This window comes from Lactuca serriola, chromosome 8, assembly GCF_051521515.1.
Source record: "Lactuca serriola cultivar US96UC23 chromosome 8, Lser_US96UC23_V15, whole genome shotgun sequence".
NCBI classification, from domain to species: Eukaryota; Viridiplantae; Streptophyta; class Magnoliopsida; order Asterales; family Asteraceae; genus Lactuca; species Lactuca serriola.
In genome coordinates, this window is record NC_136415.1 from 290,774,606 (window position 1) to 290,795,388 (window position 20,783).

Genomic DNA, 20,783 nt, shown 5'->3' on the forward strand with positions numbered 1-20,783 from the left:
GACCCCTAACTCTTTTGGATCGTCTAAGAGGTAAGGACTCATCAATCGGTTCAACCGGAGTTTCCTCCTTAGGTTGAGCGCCATCGTTAGAGGTTCCTTCATCGCTTGATTCTTGTAGCTCTTCAAGATTGATTTTCCTCCCACTGTCCCCTTGGCTTATGAGTTCTCATTCTTGGAAAACCCCTCTCCTCGCAACAAAAACAACATTGTCACTCGGTCTATAGAAGATATATCGAAATGACTTTTGTGGGTAGCCGATGAAAATACACCGCTCACTACGAGGTTCGAGCTTGATGTGAGTCTCTCGTCTTACAAAAGCCTCGCAGTCCCAAAACTTGACATGTGCCAATGAGGGAGCTTTCCCTGTCCACATCTCGTGAGGTGTTTTGGCAACCTTCTTTGTAGGGACTAAGTTAAGGATATGGGTGGTAATCTCTAAGGCATACCCTTAGAATGAGATAGGTAGCAATGCACAACTCATCATGGAACGAACCATGTCTAGCAAGGTTCGATTACGCCTCTCAGCCACACCATTCAACTGCGTTGTCCTAGGTGGCATCAATTGCGAAACGATTCTGAATTATTTGAGGTAGTCGTGGAATTCAAGACTTAGGTACTCTCCTCCTCCATCGGATCGAAGCATCTTGATTTTCCTGCCCAACTGATTCTCCACTTCCTTCTTAAACTTCTTTGAACTTTTCAAAGGTTTCTGACTTGTGCTTGATTAAGTAGATATATCCATATCTGCTATAATCATCAGTGAAAGTCACATAGAAGCGGTTCGCATCCCTTGTGGTGGATCTAAAGGGCCCACACACATCGGTGTGTATGAGATCCAATAAAGCCTCACCCCTTTCACAAGTACCAGTAAAGGGTGACTTGGTCATTTTTCCAAGAAAACAAGATTCGCACAGGTCATCCTCCCTAAGGTCGAATGATTCCAACACTCCATCCTTTTGGAGTTGTGCTATGCGTTTCTTGTTGACATGTCCAAGACGACAATGCCACAAGCATGCTTTATCCAAACTATTGGAAGAATTGATAAACAACACATCATTTCCTAAGTTGTCTACGACCACCACAGTTTCATATATTTCATTACAAGGCAATGCTTCAAAATAGAAAACACCATTAAGATAAGCATTAATAGAACCCTTTTCATTATCAAATGAATATCTAAATCCTTGTCTATACAAACCATGAAAGGAAATAATGTTTCTTGCCATTTCAGGTGAATACCAACAATTATTCAAATCTAGTCCTAATCCATTACTAAGCACTAAAGAGTAAACTCCAATCTTGGTGACAGGCGACGCTCTTCTGTTCCCCGTGATCAAGTTTATCTTCCCATGCTCCACATCCCTATTTCTTCTTAGGCCCTGCGAATCAGAACAAATGTGAAAACCACACCATGTATCAAGAACCCAATAAATAGCATGTGATTATTAGATTGAACAGTGTAAATACCTGCAAAGGACGACTTGATCTTTCCATCCTTGATGTCTTGCAAATATTTCGGGCAACTTCGTTTCCAATGCCCTATTTCATGGCAGGGATAGCACTCTGCATCCTTGGGGTTGGAAGTGGGACCAATCTTGGTTCCACTAGAAGAGGTGCCATCATGGGACTTTCCATTATGGTGGCTCTTTGAGGGAGCCTTCCTCTTCTTACCCTTTCATTGCCGAATAGCCAAGATGGGGGCAGTAGTAGAAGCAGAAGTTTATGTAACGGACTTAGCCTTGAGGTTGCTCTCAGCAGTCCTCAACAGACTTTGAAGCTAGCTCAACGTGCCATCCTCTTTGTTCATGTGGTAGGTCATGAGAAACCGACTGAAGCAGGGTGGCAGTGAATGAAGGATGATGTCAATCGCCATCTCTTCATTGAAGTTAACATTTAACTTCAGCAGGCAATCAATATACATTTGCATCTTCTGCAAATGAGCAGTGACAGACTCTCTGTCTCTCATCTTGGTCGTGATCATTGAAGTGATGATCCCGTACCTTTCATTCCTTGCACTTTGGTGATACCTTTCAACCAAGTCCTGATGCATTTCGTAGGGATAAAAGTCCTCGTAGGACTTTTGGAGTTCAACAGTCGTGGTCACTAGCATGATGCAATGGACTTTTGTGGCATCATGCTCGTGAGCCTCAAAGGCATCGATCTCTTCGGGAGTAGCAGTGTTCATGTCCACCTCTTTCAGCTCCTTGTCGAGGTCATATTCCTTGTCCTTGTAGTGGGTGACCATTCTTATGTTACGGATCCAATCGTTAAAATTGTTTCCGTCAAAGATCACCCTCCCACACAAATTCATGAGTGAAAATGAGCCGGGGGCGTTTGAGCTTGAAGCGTTGTGGTTTGAGTTCGACATGTAGAAAAGGAAAGAGACAAAGTTTGATTAGATAAGAATCCCCAATTAAACATCCAAATGAGAAATTAGGGCTAGGATCCAACAACATTATTTGCAATTTAGAAGAGGGATGCCGTAATGTAAACAACAAATAATTTGAAGGTAAGTGAATGATGATTCACTAATGTCACACCCCCAAACCGAAACGGCGGAAACGTTCGGGGGTGGAGGACGTCATGCATAGTATCACAACAATTGCATCATAGTAATCAAACTAAACACAACCATTACATTGCAATATGAATATTTACATTTGTTTGAAAACATAGTTTGTATAAATCAAAATGAAAAAAAAAGTAAAAGACGAGACTCCAAAATGCTCCGTCTCCTCGATCCAGATCTCAAAAGTAAAAGACCGCATCAAACATCACCTTGTTTGCTTCGGAGCACACACAGATCTCAAAGACTGATTCGATCTTCTCGATCTACTGGGTTAGGGCAATAACACCTCCATTTTCGTTGAAGGATTTGGGATTTGCGTTCATGAAGTCCTTGTAGGAACACTCCTTCTGGTGTCCCTGACCACCTTCAAGATTTTGGGGATGGGTACCACCTCGCGACCCGCTAGAGACGCCAGAATTTATCCATGGTAAACGAAGTTTGTCTGCTATGGGACCGATCCTAGCGAGGATCTCGAATGGTCCTATGTATCTCGAATTCAGCTTTCCACGCTTTCTGAAGCGTATCATGCAATAGAACACAGTCACCAACATGGAACTCCAAGGGTTTTCGTCTCTTATCAGCGTAGCTCTTTTTTCTATCTCTTGAAGCCTTTAGTCGTTCCTGGATTTGTATGATCTTTTTTTGTAGTTTCACGGATGATTTATCGGCCCGTGAGAGTGCTGTCAGGGACTTGCCCCTTGGATAGCTATGTGTCACCCACTTTAGCCCAGCACAGAGAGGATCTACACTTATAGCCATAGAGGGCTTCGAACGGTGCAGCCTTGATATCGGTATGATAAATGTTGTTGTAGGAGAATTCAACCAAGGGAAAATGGGTGTCCCACGACTTACCGAAATCTAAGACACATGCTCTCAACATGTCTTCCAAGGTCTGAATAGTCCTCTCACTCTGCCCATCTGTTTGGGGATGGTAAACTGTGCTCATATTCAGTTTAGTTCCAAGAGCCTTCTGCAGTGACTGCCAAAATCTCAAGGTGAACATGCTGTCTCGATCAGAGATAATGGACACAGGCACACCATGCAGACGAACTATCTCTTGGATGTAGATGCGTGTAAGTCTTTCCATCTTGAATGTTTCTTTGATTGGCAGGAAGTGGGCGGATTTGGACAATCGATCGACTATTACCCACATGGTATTGTACCCACTCGGAGATTTTGGCAATTTAGTGATAAAATCCGTAGTAATCCTCTCCCACTTCCACTCAGGTATCTCTGGCTGCTGAAGCAAACCTAAGGGTTTTTGATATTCAACCTTCACCTTGGCGCAAGTCAGGCACTTGCCCATGAAGGTAGCAATCTATGCTTTCATGTTTGGCCACCAATATAACTTCTTGAGATCCAAATACATCTTATCCGAACCTGGATGAATGGAGTATCTGGTCTTGTGAGCATTGTTCATGACAACCTCCCTGTAACCACCGAACTTTGTGGTCCAGATCCGGTCCATGAAATAATAGACTCCGTCTCCCTTGATCTTTAAGTTCTTTTCTATCCCCCTCAAGGCTTCTTCCGGCATGTTCTCTGGCTTTAAGGCCTCCAACTGAGCCTCTTTGATATGCGTGGATAAGTGGGAATGGATGGGATTGTCAGTGCCTTCACTCTACGACCTGAGCATTCCTTCCGGCTAAGGGCATCTGCTACCACATTTGCCTTGCCGAGATGGTAGTGTATTTCGCACTCATAATCACTGATTAGCTCTACCAATCATCGTTGTCTCATGTTCAACTCCTGATGGTCGAAAATGTGTTGTAGGCTTTTATGGTTAGTGAAGATAGTGCACTTCGTTCCATAGAGATAATGTCTCGATATCTTTAATGCGAAGACCACTGCTCCCAAATCCAAATCATGAGTTGTATAGTTGACTTCGTGTGCTTTCAGCTGTCTTGAGGCATAAGTAATGAATTTTCCTCACTGGATGAGCACACAACCTAGGCCCTGATTGGATGCATCGTAGTAGACAACGAAGTCCTCTGTCCCTTCGGGCAGAGACAGGATAGGTGCACTGCATAGGGCCTACTTTAATGTTTGAACTGCAGTGTCTTGCTTTTCTTCCCAACAAAAGGGTACACCTTTCTGAGTCAGGGTGGTTAGGGGCTTAGCAATTCTAGAGAAATTTTGGATAAACCTACAATAGTAGCCATCGAGGCCCAAGAATTGACGGATTTCTGTGGGCGTCTTTGGTGCTGACCAACTCTCAGTCGCCTTGATTTTGGAAAGATCCACATGTATGCCTTCCTTGATTACAACGTGACCAAGGAAAGTTACTTTTCGAATCCATAATTCAAACTTGGAAAACTTTGCATAAAGTTTTTCCACTCTCAATGTCTCTAGCACTAGCCTTAAGTGCTGCCTATGATCTTCCTCATTTTGGGAATAGACAAGTATATCATCAATGGATACTATCACAAACTTGTCTAGGAAAGGGCAACACTTTTTTACCCGATTCATAAGGTCCATGAATATCGCTGGTGCGTTGGTTAGACCAAAGGGCATTACTACAAACTCGTAGTGACCATATCGAGTCCGAAATGTTGTCTTAGGAACATCACCCTCATGGACTCGTAGCTGATGGTACCTTGATCTTAGGTCTATTTTTGAGAAGTAGTTGGCTCCTTGAAGTTGGTCGAAGAGGTCGTCGATTCGAGGAAGAGGATAACGGTTTTTTGACGGTGAGCTTGTTTACTTCGCGATAATCAATGCACATCCAAAAAGATACATCCTTCTTTTTCACAAATAAGACCAGGGCTCCCCAGGGTGAGGAACTTGGCCTAATGAATCCTTTGTTGAGTAGCTCATTGAGCTGGTTGGACAATTCTTTCATTTCGTTGGTGCTAAGAGGCATGGGGATTTAGCTACAGGGGTAGCTCCAGGGATTAGATCGATGCGAAATTCGACTTGGCGCTCGGGAGGGATTCCCGAAAGCTCTTCGGGAAAGACATCAGGAAAGTTGCAGACTTCAGAAATGCTCTCGAGGTCTTTAACTTCTTGTTTCTCGTTAACCACATGGGCTAGGAATGCATTTCACTCCTTTCGCATAAATTTTTGGGCTTTGATGCACGAAATGATACAGAGGTTCGTGCGGGTTTATCACCATAGATCATGAGGGCTTCAGTAGAGGGAAGATTGAGATGGATAGCTTTTTCATAGCAAAGGATATCAGCACGATTGGGGCTCAACCAATCCATGCCAATGATAACATCAAAGCTTTTTATGGAAACTGGCATAAGATCGATTGGAAAAGAAAGATGATTTAGGGTAAGGGTACAGTCAATGAATATTTCATTAGTGCTCTCTTTCTTTCCGTTAGCCATCTCGACGGTAAATGTTTCAGTTAAGGGTTGAGGTTTAGGTTTGAGAAGATGCTTGAATGCATGACTAAAAAAACTTCTCTCTGCACCAGAATCGAAAAGAATGCATGCATAAGAGTTGTCAAGGAGGAACATGCCCGTAACAACGGTACGATTAGCAACTGCCTCCTCCTGGTCCATTGCAAGTACTCTCCCGGTGTTGCCAACTGTTATTGCCTTTGGGTAATTTCTCTTGTAGTGCCCAATCTCCCCACAGCTATAACAGGCTTGACCAACACCCGCTCTAGAAGCCTGGTTAGTGGGTTAGACTTGTGTCTTGCAACCTCGAGCTGTGTGCCCTTTCTTGGAGGGCAAGCGATAGTTTGTGTATAGATCTATACGGGGTGACCCCCGACGCCTTAACTGTTCTCTACAGCTAGACTAGGCCAGTCTAGGGCGACAAAAGTCTTGAGCAATACCGGCACATGGAAAAATGCCAAGACGGGAAACCTAGTCATTATCATGCATGGTTATAACGGCTCATATAAAGATTCAATACCAAATTTAACATTTTGAAGATTAACCCTTCGATTGTGTCAATGCAAAACGACTTATTTAACGATACAAGAACCTCGAGATTGTTATAAATCAGAAAATATCGGATTTTCTGGGGAAAATATTCATATACAATTATCACTTACTCACAATACAAGAAATCTAAACTAAATTCATATATGTTACAACTATGAAATTTACACATGCATTTATACTTGATTTTCACATTATTTTCAGAATTTTTACAGAAAATATCAGATTTTCTGGGTTTTACGAAAGATAGAAAGACATTTATTCAACCATACTTATGAACTTACCAACAGTATATATGTTGACCGTTTTCAAAATAACTTGTACTCTCAAGTAATTGTTAAGCAGGAAGATTTTCAAGAATGTATGGATTTATATTGTGTAACATCACTCATCGTACTTTTAATAGTTTGAAATTATGTAATTTAAAACAATGTACTTGATGTAAACAATGTTGGTTGTTATATGTAATGTTGTTGATAATGTGTTATGTTTCATGTATATTAATTGTGATGATAATTCAATTGTTAGTCACACATGCCCCCGGACGTTTCCGCTATCTGGTTCGGGGGTGTGACAGGTTGGTATCAGAGCCAAGTTTATAGTGAGCTAGCATATCTAACCATACATGACATTACTATAAACATAATAGGACTAAATAACTCTGAACAAAACAAAAATTTCACACTTATGTGCGCATATTAGGATAATAACCTAATAATATTTAAGAAAAGCTTCTTGAGGAAATTCAACGATGTGATTAAACCTAGACAGTAATGTATTCATATTAGGGATACATATAGCCCGATCAACTATATTTATTCAGAATATGACCAACATGTGTTCGAGAGTAATCATAGCAAGAAATGAATCCAAAAGTCTGCCTCACTCTCCAATAACCCTAGGGAACCCAAACACAAATAATTTAAAAAATACTATGAGGGTAATTAAAAATATGACTTATTTATGCACTCTCATGTAGTCAGTATGGCTGGTTTCCACCACCCTAGAGATCCTTATTTTCCCATTCAAGGAAATAATGGATGGCTAGAGGAACCTGGAGAGGACGTTGAGGAAGAGGAAGAAGAAATTGAAGGACCTGCGGAATCTGTAGCAGACAATGGAGAAGAAGATTCTGGTGACGAAAACGATGACGATTCGGACACAGAGTCCGTAGTCATCAACCCACCATACCCAGTGAGGGCGTCGGCTCACCGAATGGGACCTAGTGGCCCTACACCTCCCTGGGGCATCGATATTTGGAGGTGAAGCAGACAGTAGGGATAGCGACCCCCGTTTTCCATGGATCGAGAGTTCTATAACTTGAGGGATGGAGGACCGGCTGACCAAGCACTTCCAGTCATGGTGAGACGATTCAGGGATACTGGTGATCTGGCTCAGAGCACCGCCGATCAGATGCACTAGATGTGAACAAGGGCTGTCAGGGCAGAGCAGGAAATGAGGTAGGTTATCTAGGAATTCCACATGAGGCAGGTAAGGTGGGAGGCTCGACTTTGAGACGCGGAGCGATATGTGGCTCGCCTTCAGGGAGCATCCAATTCCTCAGCACCACCCCCTGTCACATCCCACCATGACTAGGACCAGCCATATCTTTCGTTAGTATTATGTCTATATGATCTATGCTATGTACTATCGACTCTATGTTTAAGTGACTACACTACTCATAGGGTCGCCATGCTGCCAGATTTTATATTTTCTATGTACTGTATGGCTTCTGGCAAATTTTTATGTATCAAAACAATTAGTATTAATGAAAATGCTTTATGTTTTATCATGACGTTGTTATCTGCTATGTGTTTTACTTCCTCGTTTTATGTTAATGTGTGAAATTACTTAAATACACACTATACGCCTAGTATATGGAAATTCCAAACTCGCAAACCAATAGGCACGCAACATCTTTCCATTCCATGACCTAAAGATGCCTCAAAGGCCCAACCGTGGAAACAACACAACACCAACCCCGCCGGAAATAAACTCGATTGCATTCCAGGAAGTAGTGTCTGTTGCGGTCACTGCAACACTTGCACATATTCACAATGGAAACAACGGAGAAGGAAATGAACAGGGAGCTAGAAGCACAAATCAAGGAACAAACCACGAAGCCGCACAACCATGCACCTAGAAGGACTTCACCAACACCAAACCTCGAACCTTTAATGGGGCAGGAGGCGTAATAGCCCTGAAGCGATGGATTAAGAAAGTAGAATCCGTTTTTGAAATCTGCGGTTGTCCGGATGAGCGTAAGGTCAAGTTCGCAGCCTGCACATTCTTTGATCAAGCCTTCTCTTGGTGGAATGGCCACGTGGAGGCCATGACACTCCCGGTGGCGAATGCGATGCCTTGGGAAGAGCTGAAAGAGATAATGTTGGTAGAATACTGTCCTAGAGGTGAGATTCAGAAGATGGAACAAGAGTTGTGGAACCTCACGGTTCAAAAATCCAATATCGACGCATACATTTCCAAGTTTAGTGAGCTATCTCTTCTGTGTCCCGGAATGATCACCTCAGAAGGGAAAAAGATTGAGAGGTTTATATGGGGATTGACTGCATCTATCCAAGGGAATGTCATTGCAGCAAACCTTGAGACATTTGATAGCGCCAAGAGACTGGCCAAGAAACTGTATGATCATGGCAATAAGAAGGGTGCCAAAACAGTGGAAGCTGAGGGTAAGAAGGAAGAAGAGAGTAAGAAAGGGAGAAACAACAAGAGAAAAGGAAAACAGAGCTCGAAATCATCTAAGAAGCAACAAAGTGTGACTGTCCATGCTGCAACTCACGCTACCACCACACCACATGCTCCAGCCTCATCTACGCCAAATGTTCCGAAGCAGTACTCAGTAAATCTCCCTAAGCGTAACAAATGCAACTTCCACCATCACGAGAAATACAGGTAGATGATTTGCACAAGGTTCAACTGGAAGGGCCATACAGCAAAGTATTGTAGGGCTCAGCTTCAACAAAACCAGATGCCAAACAACAACAACAACAACAACAACAATAACAACAATAACAACAACACCAATGTTGGGGCCAGTTATACCTGTTATGGATGTGGGAAAACCGGGAATTTCAGGCGAAATTGCCCCAAAGCAAACAATCAAGGGACAGGAGCAGCTGGGAGAGTACTGACAATGGGTTAGGGTGAAGCAGTGCAGGACCCAGCCGTTGTCACCGGTATGTTCCTACTTAACAACTCGTATGCATGCATCTTATTTGATAGCAGAGTAGAGCAAAGTTTTTTGAGTAATAAGTTCAAACATTTACTAAAACAACAACCCCAGAAGCTTAATGAAGCCTTCACGGTGGAAATGGCTAATGGGAAGACTAGATCAACTAGGGATATCTACGTAGGGTGTACACTAACTCTAAACAATCACACCTTCCGAATAAACTTGATGCCTATAGATATTAGAAGTTTTGATGTGATTATCAGCATATTTTGGTTGAGCCCCCATCATCCCAATATTATGTGTCATGAGAAAGTCGTTCACCTTCATCTTCCTAATCATGAAACCCTAATAATCTACGGAGATAAACCCGACACAAACCTTCGCCTTATCTCGAGTATCAAGGCACAAAAGTGTCTACAAAAGAATAACTACGCATTCCTTGTTCATGTGGTGGATAAAACTAAAAAAGAAGCGAACATTCAAAACATCCCAGTGGCATGTGACTTCCCGGATGTGTTTCCAGAAGAACTCCTACGAATACCCCTAGAACGACAAATCGAATTCCAAATCGGACTAGTTCCTGGAGCTAATCCGATCGCCAAATCACCCTATAAGTTGGCTCCTACTAAAATGCAAGAATTGTCAAGCCAAGTAAGTGAACTCTTGAATAAAGGATTCATAAGACCAAACTTCTCTCCATGGGGAGCTCCGGTTCTTTTCGTTAAAAAGAAAGACGGATCCTTCAAGATGTGCATTGACTATATGGAAACTAAATAAGCTCACCATCAAAAGCCGGTATCCACTTCCATGAATCGATGATCTATTTGACCAGCTTCAAGGATCTACTTACTTTTCAAAGATAGATCTGAGATCCGGTTATCATCAACTCAAATACCGAGATGAGGACATTCCAAAGATGGCCTTCCAAACTCGTTACGGTTATTACAAATTCATCGTGATGCCCTTTGGTCTAACAAATGCCCCTGCTGCATTTATGGACCTCATGAATCGAGTATGCTGCCTATTCCTTGATAGATTCGTGATCGTTTTCATCAATGATATCCTCGTATACTCTCGAAGCAAAGAAGAGCATAGTCAACATCTCCAACAAATCTTAGAGACCCTTCGAGCTGAAAAGTTGTATGTGAAGCTCTCCAAGTGTGAGTTTTGGCTCCGCAGTGTAAATTTCTTAGGACAAGTTGTCAGTGAGGAAGGAATCCATGTAGATCCCTCCAAAGTCATTGTCATTGAAGGCTGGGCAATTCCGACAACGCCAACAGAGATTCGCCAATTCTTGGGTCTAGCAGGCTACTACCAGGGATTCATTCAGAACTTTTCTAAGATAGACAAGCCCCTCACCACATTGGCATAGAAAGGCGTACCTTTCAACTGGACGGAGAAGCAAGAGATCGCCTTCCAAACCTTGAAGCAAGCCCTATGTAGTGCTCCAATGCTATCCTTACCGGAGGGAACCGAAGACTTCATAGTCTACTGTGATGCTTTGAATCAGGGTTTAGGTTGTGTCCTTATGCAACGCGGGAAGGTAATTACATATGCATCCAGACAAATAAAAACACATGAAGTAAATTATACCACGCATGATATCGAACTAGGGGCGGTGGTGTTCACCTTAAAAATTTGGAGGCACTACTTATATGGTACCAGGTGCACTATCTTTAAAGACCACAAGAGCCTCCAGCACATTCTAAATCAAAAGGAACTAAACATGAGGCAATGAAGATGGGTTGAGCTGTTAAATGATTATGAGTGTGAGATCAAATACCATCCAGGTAAGGCTAACGTGGTAGCCGATGCCCTGAGCCGAAAGGAGTATTCAAATCGTCGTGTGAAGACCCTATCAATCACCATCTAATCTCATCTAGCCTCACAGATCAAGGAAGCCCAATTGAACGCATTAAAGCTGGAGAATGTCGCTAGTGTATCACTATGTGGAGTGGAGAAGAAGCTCGAAGTTAAAGACAACGGAACTCACTTCTTCATGAGTAGAATCTGTGTTCCCAAAGTTAGGGGATTCGCAGAAGCAATCATGCATGAAGCCCACAAGACACGATATTCTATTCATCCAGGGTCAGATGAAATATATTTGGATATCAAGCAACAATATTGGTGGCCTAATATGAAGGCAGAGATAGCCACTTTCGTGGGAAAGTGTCTTACATGCGCCAAAGTGAAAGTGGAATACCAAAAGCCCTCGGGACTACTGCAACAACCAGTGATACCCGAGTGGAAATGGGAAAGGATTACCATGGACTTTGTGACAAATTTACCCAAGATAACTGATGGGTTGGATGCAATATGGGTAATTGTAGATAGACTAACAAAATCCGCTCATTTCCTACCAATAAAAGAATCCTACAAGATGGAAAGGCTAACCTGAATTTACATCAAGGAGGTTGTGAGACTCCATGGAGTGCCAGTATCTATTATCTCAGATCGAGATAGCAGATTTACTTCAAGATTCTGGCAATCTCTTCATAAGGCAATGGGAACACAACTAGATATGAGCACCGCCTACCACCCACAGACGGATGGTCAGAGTGAGCGTACCATCCAGACACTCGAGGATATGCTCCGAGCTTGCGTGATTGACTTCGGCAAGTCATGGGATACCCACTTGCCTCTGATCGAATTCTCTTGTAACAACAGTTATCACACGAGCATCAAGGTTGCTCCCTTCGAGGCTCTCTATGGTCGTAAATATAGATCGCCCCTATGTTGGGCCGAGGTGGGTGACATTGAACTAGCAAAAGGTCAATCGCTGGCTAGCACTCTTACAGGATCCAAAATCATCCGTGAAACGACCGAAAAGATTGTCCAAATCAAAGCTTGACTTTAAGCATCGCGAGACCGATAGAAGAGCTATGCTGACAAGCGGCAAAAGCCACTAGAATTTCAAGTTGCAGATTGAGTGCTATTAAAGGTCTATTCATGGAAGGGAATGATTCTCTTTGGGAAAAAAGGAAAACTGAACCTGTGATACATTGGACCGTTCGAGATTCTTGCCTAGATTGGTCCAGTGGCTTACAAGCTGTAGCTACCTACCGAACTCAGCAACGTACACCTAGTGTTTCACGTCTCGATATGAAAAAATGTCTATCAGATGAAACCCTTGTCATCCCTTTGGAAGAGATTTAGATAAACGATAATCTCATGTTCTTCGAAGAACCAGTCGAGATTATGGATAGGGAAGTGAAGCATACAAAACAAAGTCGCATTCCGTTTGTGAAGGTTCGATGGAACGCTAAATGTGGACCGAAATTCACGTGGGAACAAGAAGACCAAATGAAGCAAAAGTACCCTCACTTATTCCTTCCTTCACGAATCTAGTTTTCAAAAGAATTTCAGGACGAACTCCCCTCTAACGGGAGGATGATGTCACAATTAGCATTCTAGCTAGGAAATTCTATTCTCGTGTAACCATTCAACTATTGTAAAACATATACTCTAACTAAGTATCACTCAGTGCTCATTTAAATTCACCTTTCATGTTCAACTAAGTGTCTGAAAAACCTAAGATTCCCGGTTTAAGTCCATATTGGACTAAGACTTCCTTTTTGGGCCTAATGGACCAATAAGCATTCAATTCAATTATATTGGACTTAGAAACCCTAATTAGACCCTAAATGGACCCAATTCACAAATCTATAATATTTTGGACCATTTGGGCCTTGAATGAGTCGTTATAACCCTAATAGGCCTTATTGGGCCATAGCTAATCAAATTAAACCTAGTAAGCCTTAAATCCATTCTTTTATGCCTTTTAGGCCGTGAACCACCCTAAAGGCCTAATGGGCCGAAAACTTCTCTATGGGCCTCATGATCTCGAGTAAGTATCAAGATTTGGGCCAAAATGAATAATCTTTTCCTTCTTAATGCAATTCTCGGCCCATGAGTAAAAAATAATGAAATGAGGGTTGACTTTGGTGGTGTCACGTCATTTTTATTTGATGGACAACTAAACACATTACACTCCAAACAACCAAGCCATCTCATGTTCCCATGCAAAATCATCTCTCCTCTCTCTTTTTCTTTCACTCTCGGCCGAGAGCTAAACACACACACACACACACACACTCTTCTAAACACTCTCAAAGATCATCATTCTTCCTCCAAGAATTTCGAAAATTTGCTTGTGTTTCAAGGATCTTCATCAATTATTTTCCAATATTTGGTAAGTTATTATCAAACACAAACATCTTCTTTCATTTTAACATGAAAAACTTCTTCTTACATAGCTTTATTCCATGATCATACCTTAGAAACTTCTTAAGCTCGAAATCTACATCAAGGTGTTGCTAGGACCAAAAATCTCTTCATCTCTTCTTGAAAACCGAAACATCAAAGCAAAGGTGAGTTCATACCCCCTTTTTTCGGTTTTAATATGATTTTTGGGGGAGAATGCAAGTAAAATGTGTAGATCTATGTGTTATATGCATGTCTTTTGTGATTTCTTAGTTTATTTTGTGAAAATGTGCTAGATCTTAACAATCTCGATATTTTAAGTAACATTGAGCAAAGATCCATGAACTAAGACACTTTATACATCATATTATCAAGTCAAAAGTGATTATATGTTTAAGATATAAAATTTTACAACAAAAACCTTGTTAAGGGTCAAAAATTGTCAAGAAAACAAAAGATAATGGCAAAAAGTGACATTTATGTTTTTATAGGGACCAAATAGGTCCTACTTGTATAAAAAGGGATTTTTTTGATAAAAATACTTTCCAAAGGGCCAAAAATGTAAATTTGAGCTTAATGGGCCAAACATTTGGGCCTCACGGTTTTGCGCCCAAATTTGCGAAAAAAAGTGAAGTTTTGGTATTAAAAATATTATTTGGCCAAAGTTTGAATCATAAATGTAAATAAATCAAATTTTTGGGGTGAAAATAACATTTATTTCTAAATTGGAACAAAAATGTGACTTTTATCAAAATTGGGCCGAAAGTGAAAATTTTTACAAACAAGAGGCTGAAAATGTAATTTTCTGCAAAACTGGGCCATAAATGTCAAAATATAGATTTTTGGATTAAATCCGTGAATTCCTAAACATTTGGGACAAAATTACAAATATTTATAAATTATGGACTAAAGTATTATGTTTACAAAACTTTGGACCCTAATTGAAAATTTTAGGATTATTAGCCAAAAACATCATTAAAAAAAAGAGGACTTTTTATCATCAATTTGGTAAACCTCGACATAAAACAAACAACGGAATAATAACGAATGGATGAAATACGTCGATAACTATTTTATTGGGCCTAATATTCACATTACATGGCCAATGGGCCTTAAGGGCCCATTCAAGTGTATATTGAGCCCAATACTTTTCCATGATGTGTTTATTGGGTCTTGCGACCCATTTACATGTTAATTTGGGCCTGTGTTATGGGTTACATGTTTGTTGGGCCTTTATGGTCCATTTACATGCCTATTGGGCCTAAATTACCTTCTTACGTGTTATTGGACCTTTGTGGTCCATTTACATGCTAATTGGGCTTGGACTAAGATTCACAAGGTTAGTAGATCGTAATTATATGTTTACATAATTCATGAACTTCGTATACTTAAATACACACCTTTTGGAATTGAAAATCTATAACATACACGTAAACATTAAACATGGTGAAAAACGTAACGAACAGGAAATGTTGAGAGTCTAGTGAGACATGTCGGTTGGCACCTTTGTGTGTACAATTATAGCCTATAATTATAATCAAATTTTCCTGGAGGGAAAGCGAGAGTTTGTGTATAGATCTATACGGGGTGACCCCCCATGTCTTAGATGTTCACTACAGCTAGACTAGGCCAGTCTAGGGCAACAAAAATCTTGAGCAATACCGGCACTTGGAAAAATGCCAAGACGGGCAACCTAGTCATCATCATGCATGGTTAAAATGGCTCATATAGAAATTCAATACCAAATTTAACATTTCGAAGATTAACCCTTCGATTGTGTCAATGCAAAACAACTTATTTAACGATACAAGAACCTCGACATTGTTATAAATCAGAAAATATTGGATTTTCTGGGGAAAATATGCATATACATTTATCATTTACTCACAATACAAGAAATCTAAACTACATTCATATATGTTACAAATATGAAATTCACACATGCATTTATACTTAATTTCACATCATTTTCAGACATTTTACAGAAAATATCGGATTTTATGGGTTTTTACGAAAGATACAATGACTTTTATTCAACCATACTTATAAAATCACAGTTAACTATTTTCAAAATAACTTGTATTCTCAGGTAATCGTTAAGCAGGAAGATTTTCAAGAATGTATGGATTTATTTTGTGTAACATCACTCATCGTACTTTTAATACTTTGAAATTATGTAACTTATAACAATGTACTTGATGTAAACAATGATGGTTGTTATATGTAATGTTGGTGATGAATGTGTTATGTTTCATGTATATTCATTGTGATGATAATTTAATTGTTAGTCACACGTGCCCCTGGATGTTTCCGCCGTCTGGTTCGGGGGTGTGACAGAAGGTGGCTTCTTGATTATTCCCGCAGCTGAAAGCCACTCCTTTCTGAGTCAAGGTGGTAAGTTTCTTTGTGATCTTAGAGAAGTTTTGTATGAATCATCGGTAGTAGCCAACAAGGCCCAAAAATTGGCGTATCTCCGTCGGTGTTCTTGGTGTTTCCCAGTTTTCAATCGCCTTGACTTTGGTGGGGTCTACATGTATCCCTTCCTCGCTAACTATGTGCCCCAAAAAATCTACTCGTCGAATCCAAAACTCGCATTTTGAGAATTTTGCGTATAGCATTTCTGCTCTTAACATCTCCAAAACCTATCGTAGGTGCTGACTATGTTCCTCCTTGCTTCGTGAGTAGATTAGTATGTCGTCGATGAATACTATCACGGATTTATCAAGATAAGGCCGATACACACGGTTCATTATGTCCATGAACACCGCTGGTTCGTTAGTCAATCTGAAGTGCATCACTACAAACTCGTAGTGACCATAACAAGTTTTGAATACCGCCTTAGGAATATCTTCCTCCTGAATTCACAGTTGATAGTATCCCGACCTTAGATCAATCTTTGAGAAGTAGCTCGATCCTTGCAGTTGATCAAATAAGTCGTCGATTTGAGGTAGGGGATAACGATTCTTGATAGTGAACATGTTCAGTTCTCGATAGTCTATGCACATGCGGAAACATCCTTCCTTCTTTTTCACAAATAAGATTGGTGCTCCCCAAGGTGAGAAGCTTGGTCTAATAAATCCTTTGCTCAGTATCTCGTTCAATTGATTGGACAGTTCCTGCACTTCATCCGGTGCTAAGCGGTATGGGGATTTGGCTACGGGAGTGGCTCCAGGAATTAAGTCGATTCTGAACTCGACTTGGCGTACCGATGATATTCTCCGAAGGTCTTCTGGAAATACATCGGGGAAGTCATAGACTTTGGGAATATCCTTGAAGTCTTTTACCTTTTGTTTCTCATCCACTACGTGAGCTAAGAAGGCGTTGTATTCCTTACGTAGATACTTATGAGCCTTGATGCACGAGATGATTTGTAGATTCATGTCGGGTTTGTCGCCATAAATGACGAGGGTTTCGTTATTTGGTAGGTTAAGGTAAACGGCTTTTTTGTAACACAGGATTTCGGCATGGTGAGGACTTAACCAGTCCATGCCAATGATAACATCAAAGCTACTTATTGTAACCAACATCAGGTCAATTTGGAAGGAATGGTTTTTTAGAGTTAGTGTGCATCCTACGAATATATCTTTAGTGCTTTCTGTTTTTCGATTGGCCATTTCTACGGTGAATGTTTCATTTAGTGATTGAGGTTTCTGCTTGAGTAAGTGTTTAAACTGGTTGCTTACGAAGCTTTTCTCCGCACCACTATAAAAAAGTATGCATGCGTATGAGTTATTTAGTAGAAACTTACAAGTAACCACGGTGGGGTCCCTCATGGCCTCCTCATGCTCCATCGTTAGAACTCTTCCCACACCTTCGTTATTTTTGTTTCGTGCCTTCGGGTAGTCCTTCTTGAAATGCCCGATCTCACCGCAACTGTATTATGCGCAACTCACCCTAGCATTAGCGTCTTGGGTGGTTGGTTGTGTCGGTGCTTTGAAGAAACAGGCGATATGCCCCTTCTTGTTGTAATTGTTACATTGCATTTCTCAGTAGGGTCCATGATGATGGTAGTTGCACTTGTCACACTTCGGAAGAGTAACAACATATTGCTTAGCTGGTGTAGGGACGGTGATGGCGTAAACATCCACCGTTTTTTGCTTCTTGGCTAGATCTTGAGCAGGTTGACCCTTCTTTTTGTTCCAAAACTTCCTCTTATTGTCTTCCTTCTTTGGTTGTTCGGGCGTAGGGGTTGTCGAAGGTGCTCGGGTTGGCAGATATGACTATTCCCTAGATCTGAGAGGATAATCCACAAATGTAACGTTCCACTTTCTTATCCTCTGGGGTGACCATTCCTGGACACAGAGTTGCCAGTTCATTAAATTGGGCAGTGTAGGTGTCAATATCATAGCCTTTCATGGAGTGTTCCCATAGTTATTGTTCTAGTTTCTACATCTCGCTCCTTGGACAATATTCATCGAGCATCATCGCTTTCAGGTCCTCCCAACTCATAGTGTTGGCAACAACTTGAGTTAAAGTTTTAACATGGTCGTTCCACCACGAAAAAGCCGAGTCCGCGAATGTACACGCTACGTATTTGACTTTGAATTCGTTAGGGCATGTACAAATTTCGAAGACGGACTCGGTTCTCTCAAACCATCTTGTTAAAGTAACGACCACGTCGTTGCCATGATAGGTCATGGGCTTGCAGTTCGTGAATTCTTTGTAGGAGCAGTTGGTGCCCTTTTTTCGCTTTGGTTGGAACTGTTAGTCCCGTTTCCGCTTCCGTTGCTGTTACTGCTGATTTGGGCCACGACAACAACCATAACGACTGTTACTGCAGCTTGGAACATTGCGGAGTCCATTTGTGGGGGTGGTGGCGGTGGTGGGGCTATTGTTTTATTGTTCTTGTGCCTGTTCGACTTCCTTGGTGGCATACTTCTACCATAAAGTTTAAATGTGGAATGACAATAAGTTTTGAGAAGAGTTATAAATTGGGCATTACGGAAATGGAATGCCTTGTTTCGTATATGTATCAAGTCTAGTTGTTATTGAAATATTCAAGCAATTAACAATGAATTTACTATAGCAAGTAAACAACTGCATAACAAATAGCAACACCCAATGAAATAAAATATGTGCCCATTTCATTGATATTATAGTGCTAGTACATAGTTTTGTGAAAATTGACCTTTAAGAAGGTCTACATAAAAGAGTAACATCAATGCTTACTCATACATAAAATCAATACATGAGTAGTATAAACTCTACTAACGGCAGGTGGTCTCTTGTGAGCCATGTGATAAAGTCGTGGAGACCTGCATTTCTGATATCTGACGTTCAGCTACAACCACTCTCCTCTAGGGTTGAGTGCCTCTCCTGGTACTCTCTCACTTCCGCTCGTGCGGTGTTAAGTTCCCCATGGAGACTTTCAATGAGGTGACATGTCCATGGATGGTCCCTTACAAGCCATCGGCTTCGTGCATCAGTGGCCTCACAGCGGCCCCTAGCTCCATGATCCGATTCGCCGACGCCCTAGTCTGATCCCCGAGGTGCGAGATTTCGCTGAACCATGCCAGGAAGGGACCTGTATGTCCGACCCCCATGACTGAGGTTATAGAAACCTCACTCCATTCCATAAGGAGAACATTCGCGCAGTTGTCGGCTCTATCTCTCCAGATCTTCTGCCCAATGGGGCATGGGCCCCTGGTAGCCTAGTCAGTGTGCGGGAACCTTGGCGACGTAAGGAGGGTTAATGACCTCTGAATCTGCATCTAAATCCTCCTCTGACTCCTTCTCGTCTTCTTCCTTCTCTGGATCCTCCTCTTCCTCCACTAGCTCCTCAGAATCCTCTTTGGGATCTTCCTCAATCCACCCACTATTTCCCTGGTTAGGGAAATAGGGGTCTTCGGGCATGTGGAATCCTACCATATTGTCAGTGCGAGAATAGAGATATGAGAAATACATGAAGGGTTTATAGTATTCAAAATACTCATATATTATTTTTAAGCTTTATGTTTGATTCTAGAGTTTCTTGGTGTATAGGGTTGGTAAGTTTTAGATTCGTTGCCCACCACGACCATTCCTAAACACATGTTAGTCATATCTCGTATAAATATAGTTGATTAGGCTATATTTATCCCATATATGATTACATAACTATCTAGGCTTAATCGTAGTGTTTAACTCCTTTAAATACTTTTTATATGGTTCTTATTATGACACTATTTCTAATATGTATGAACGTATACTTTTTATGAAAATACTATTATATTTTAAAAGTATACCTCTTAGTCATAGTGTTTTAGCCCCCATTGTATTTATAGTTGTATATCTTACATGGTTTGAAATACTTAGTTCACTATAAACAATGCTCTGATACCAATCTGTCACACCCCCGAACCAGAACGGCGGAAACGTCCGGGGCAGATGACTTTCATTGTACAATATCATAATAATTAAATAGTAGCGAATCAAAGCATTACAACCATTGTATTGAATATTTAAGAAGTTTACATTGTTCCCAAAACATTGTTTACATGATATCAAATGCATAAGACATAAATATATAACGTGATGTGATGACGTCCCATCCACCAAAAACTCTTGATTACCTGTTTACTATTCTCCTGAGAATACAAGTGATTTTGAAAAGTCTCAACATTTAAGTTGGTGAATCCATAAGAATTTTGTATGAAAAAGATTTGTAAATGTTTCGTGAAAATGATAGTGTATACCTTCAAAAAATCCAATATTTTCTATAAAAATGAGTTATAAGTCTTAAATCCCAAGACTAGAAATGTAAGTAATACAATACTAAAAAACGATGTTACGAAGTTTTATCTTTATATAAAACTACTTGAATGTATGTTAACCCGTAAACCAAATGTTTTGTTAATACCCCATGTGAGTTATTATAACCATACTAATGCGACTAGTGGCCTGAACGACGTGCTTCGACATCGAAACTGTTATGACATTTGTCACC

At 40.9% G+C, this 20,783-nt stretch overlaps 1 protein-coding gene across 1 annotated transcript; it reads right to left on the minus strand.

The window, feature by feature from the left end:
* Positions 1-1,777: 1,777 nt before the first annotated feature.
* Positions 1,778-2,368, minus strand: LOC145068180 (uncharacterized). The gene has a single exon (XM_079015154.1). It carries the CDS (start codon positions 2,366-2,368, stop codon positions 1,778-1,780), a length of 591 nt encoding a protein of 196 aa, XP_078871280.1.
* Between the last annotated feature and the right edge of the window lie 18,415 nt (positions 2,369-20,783).

Excerpts from the sequence above, each read along its gene's own strand:
- LOC145068180 (XM_079015154.1), bottom strand. The coding sequence starts at position 2,368 with ATGTCGAACTCAAACCACAACGCTTCAAGCTCAAACGCCCCCGGCTCA.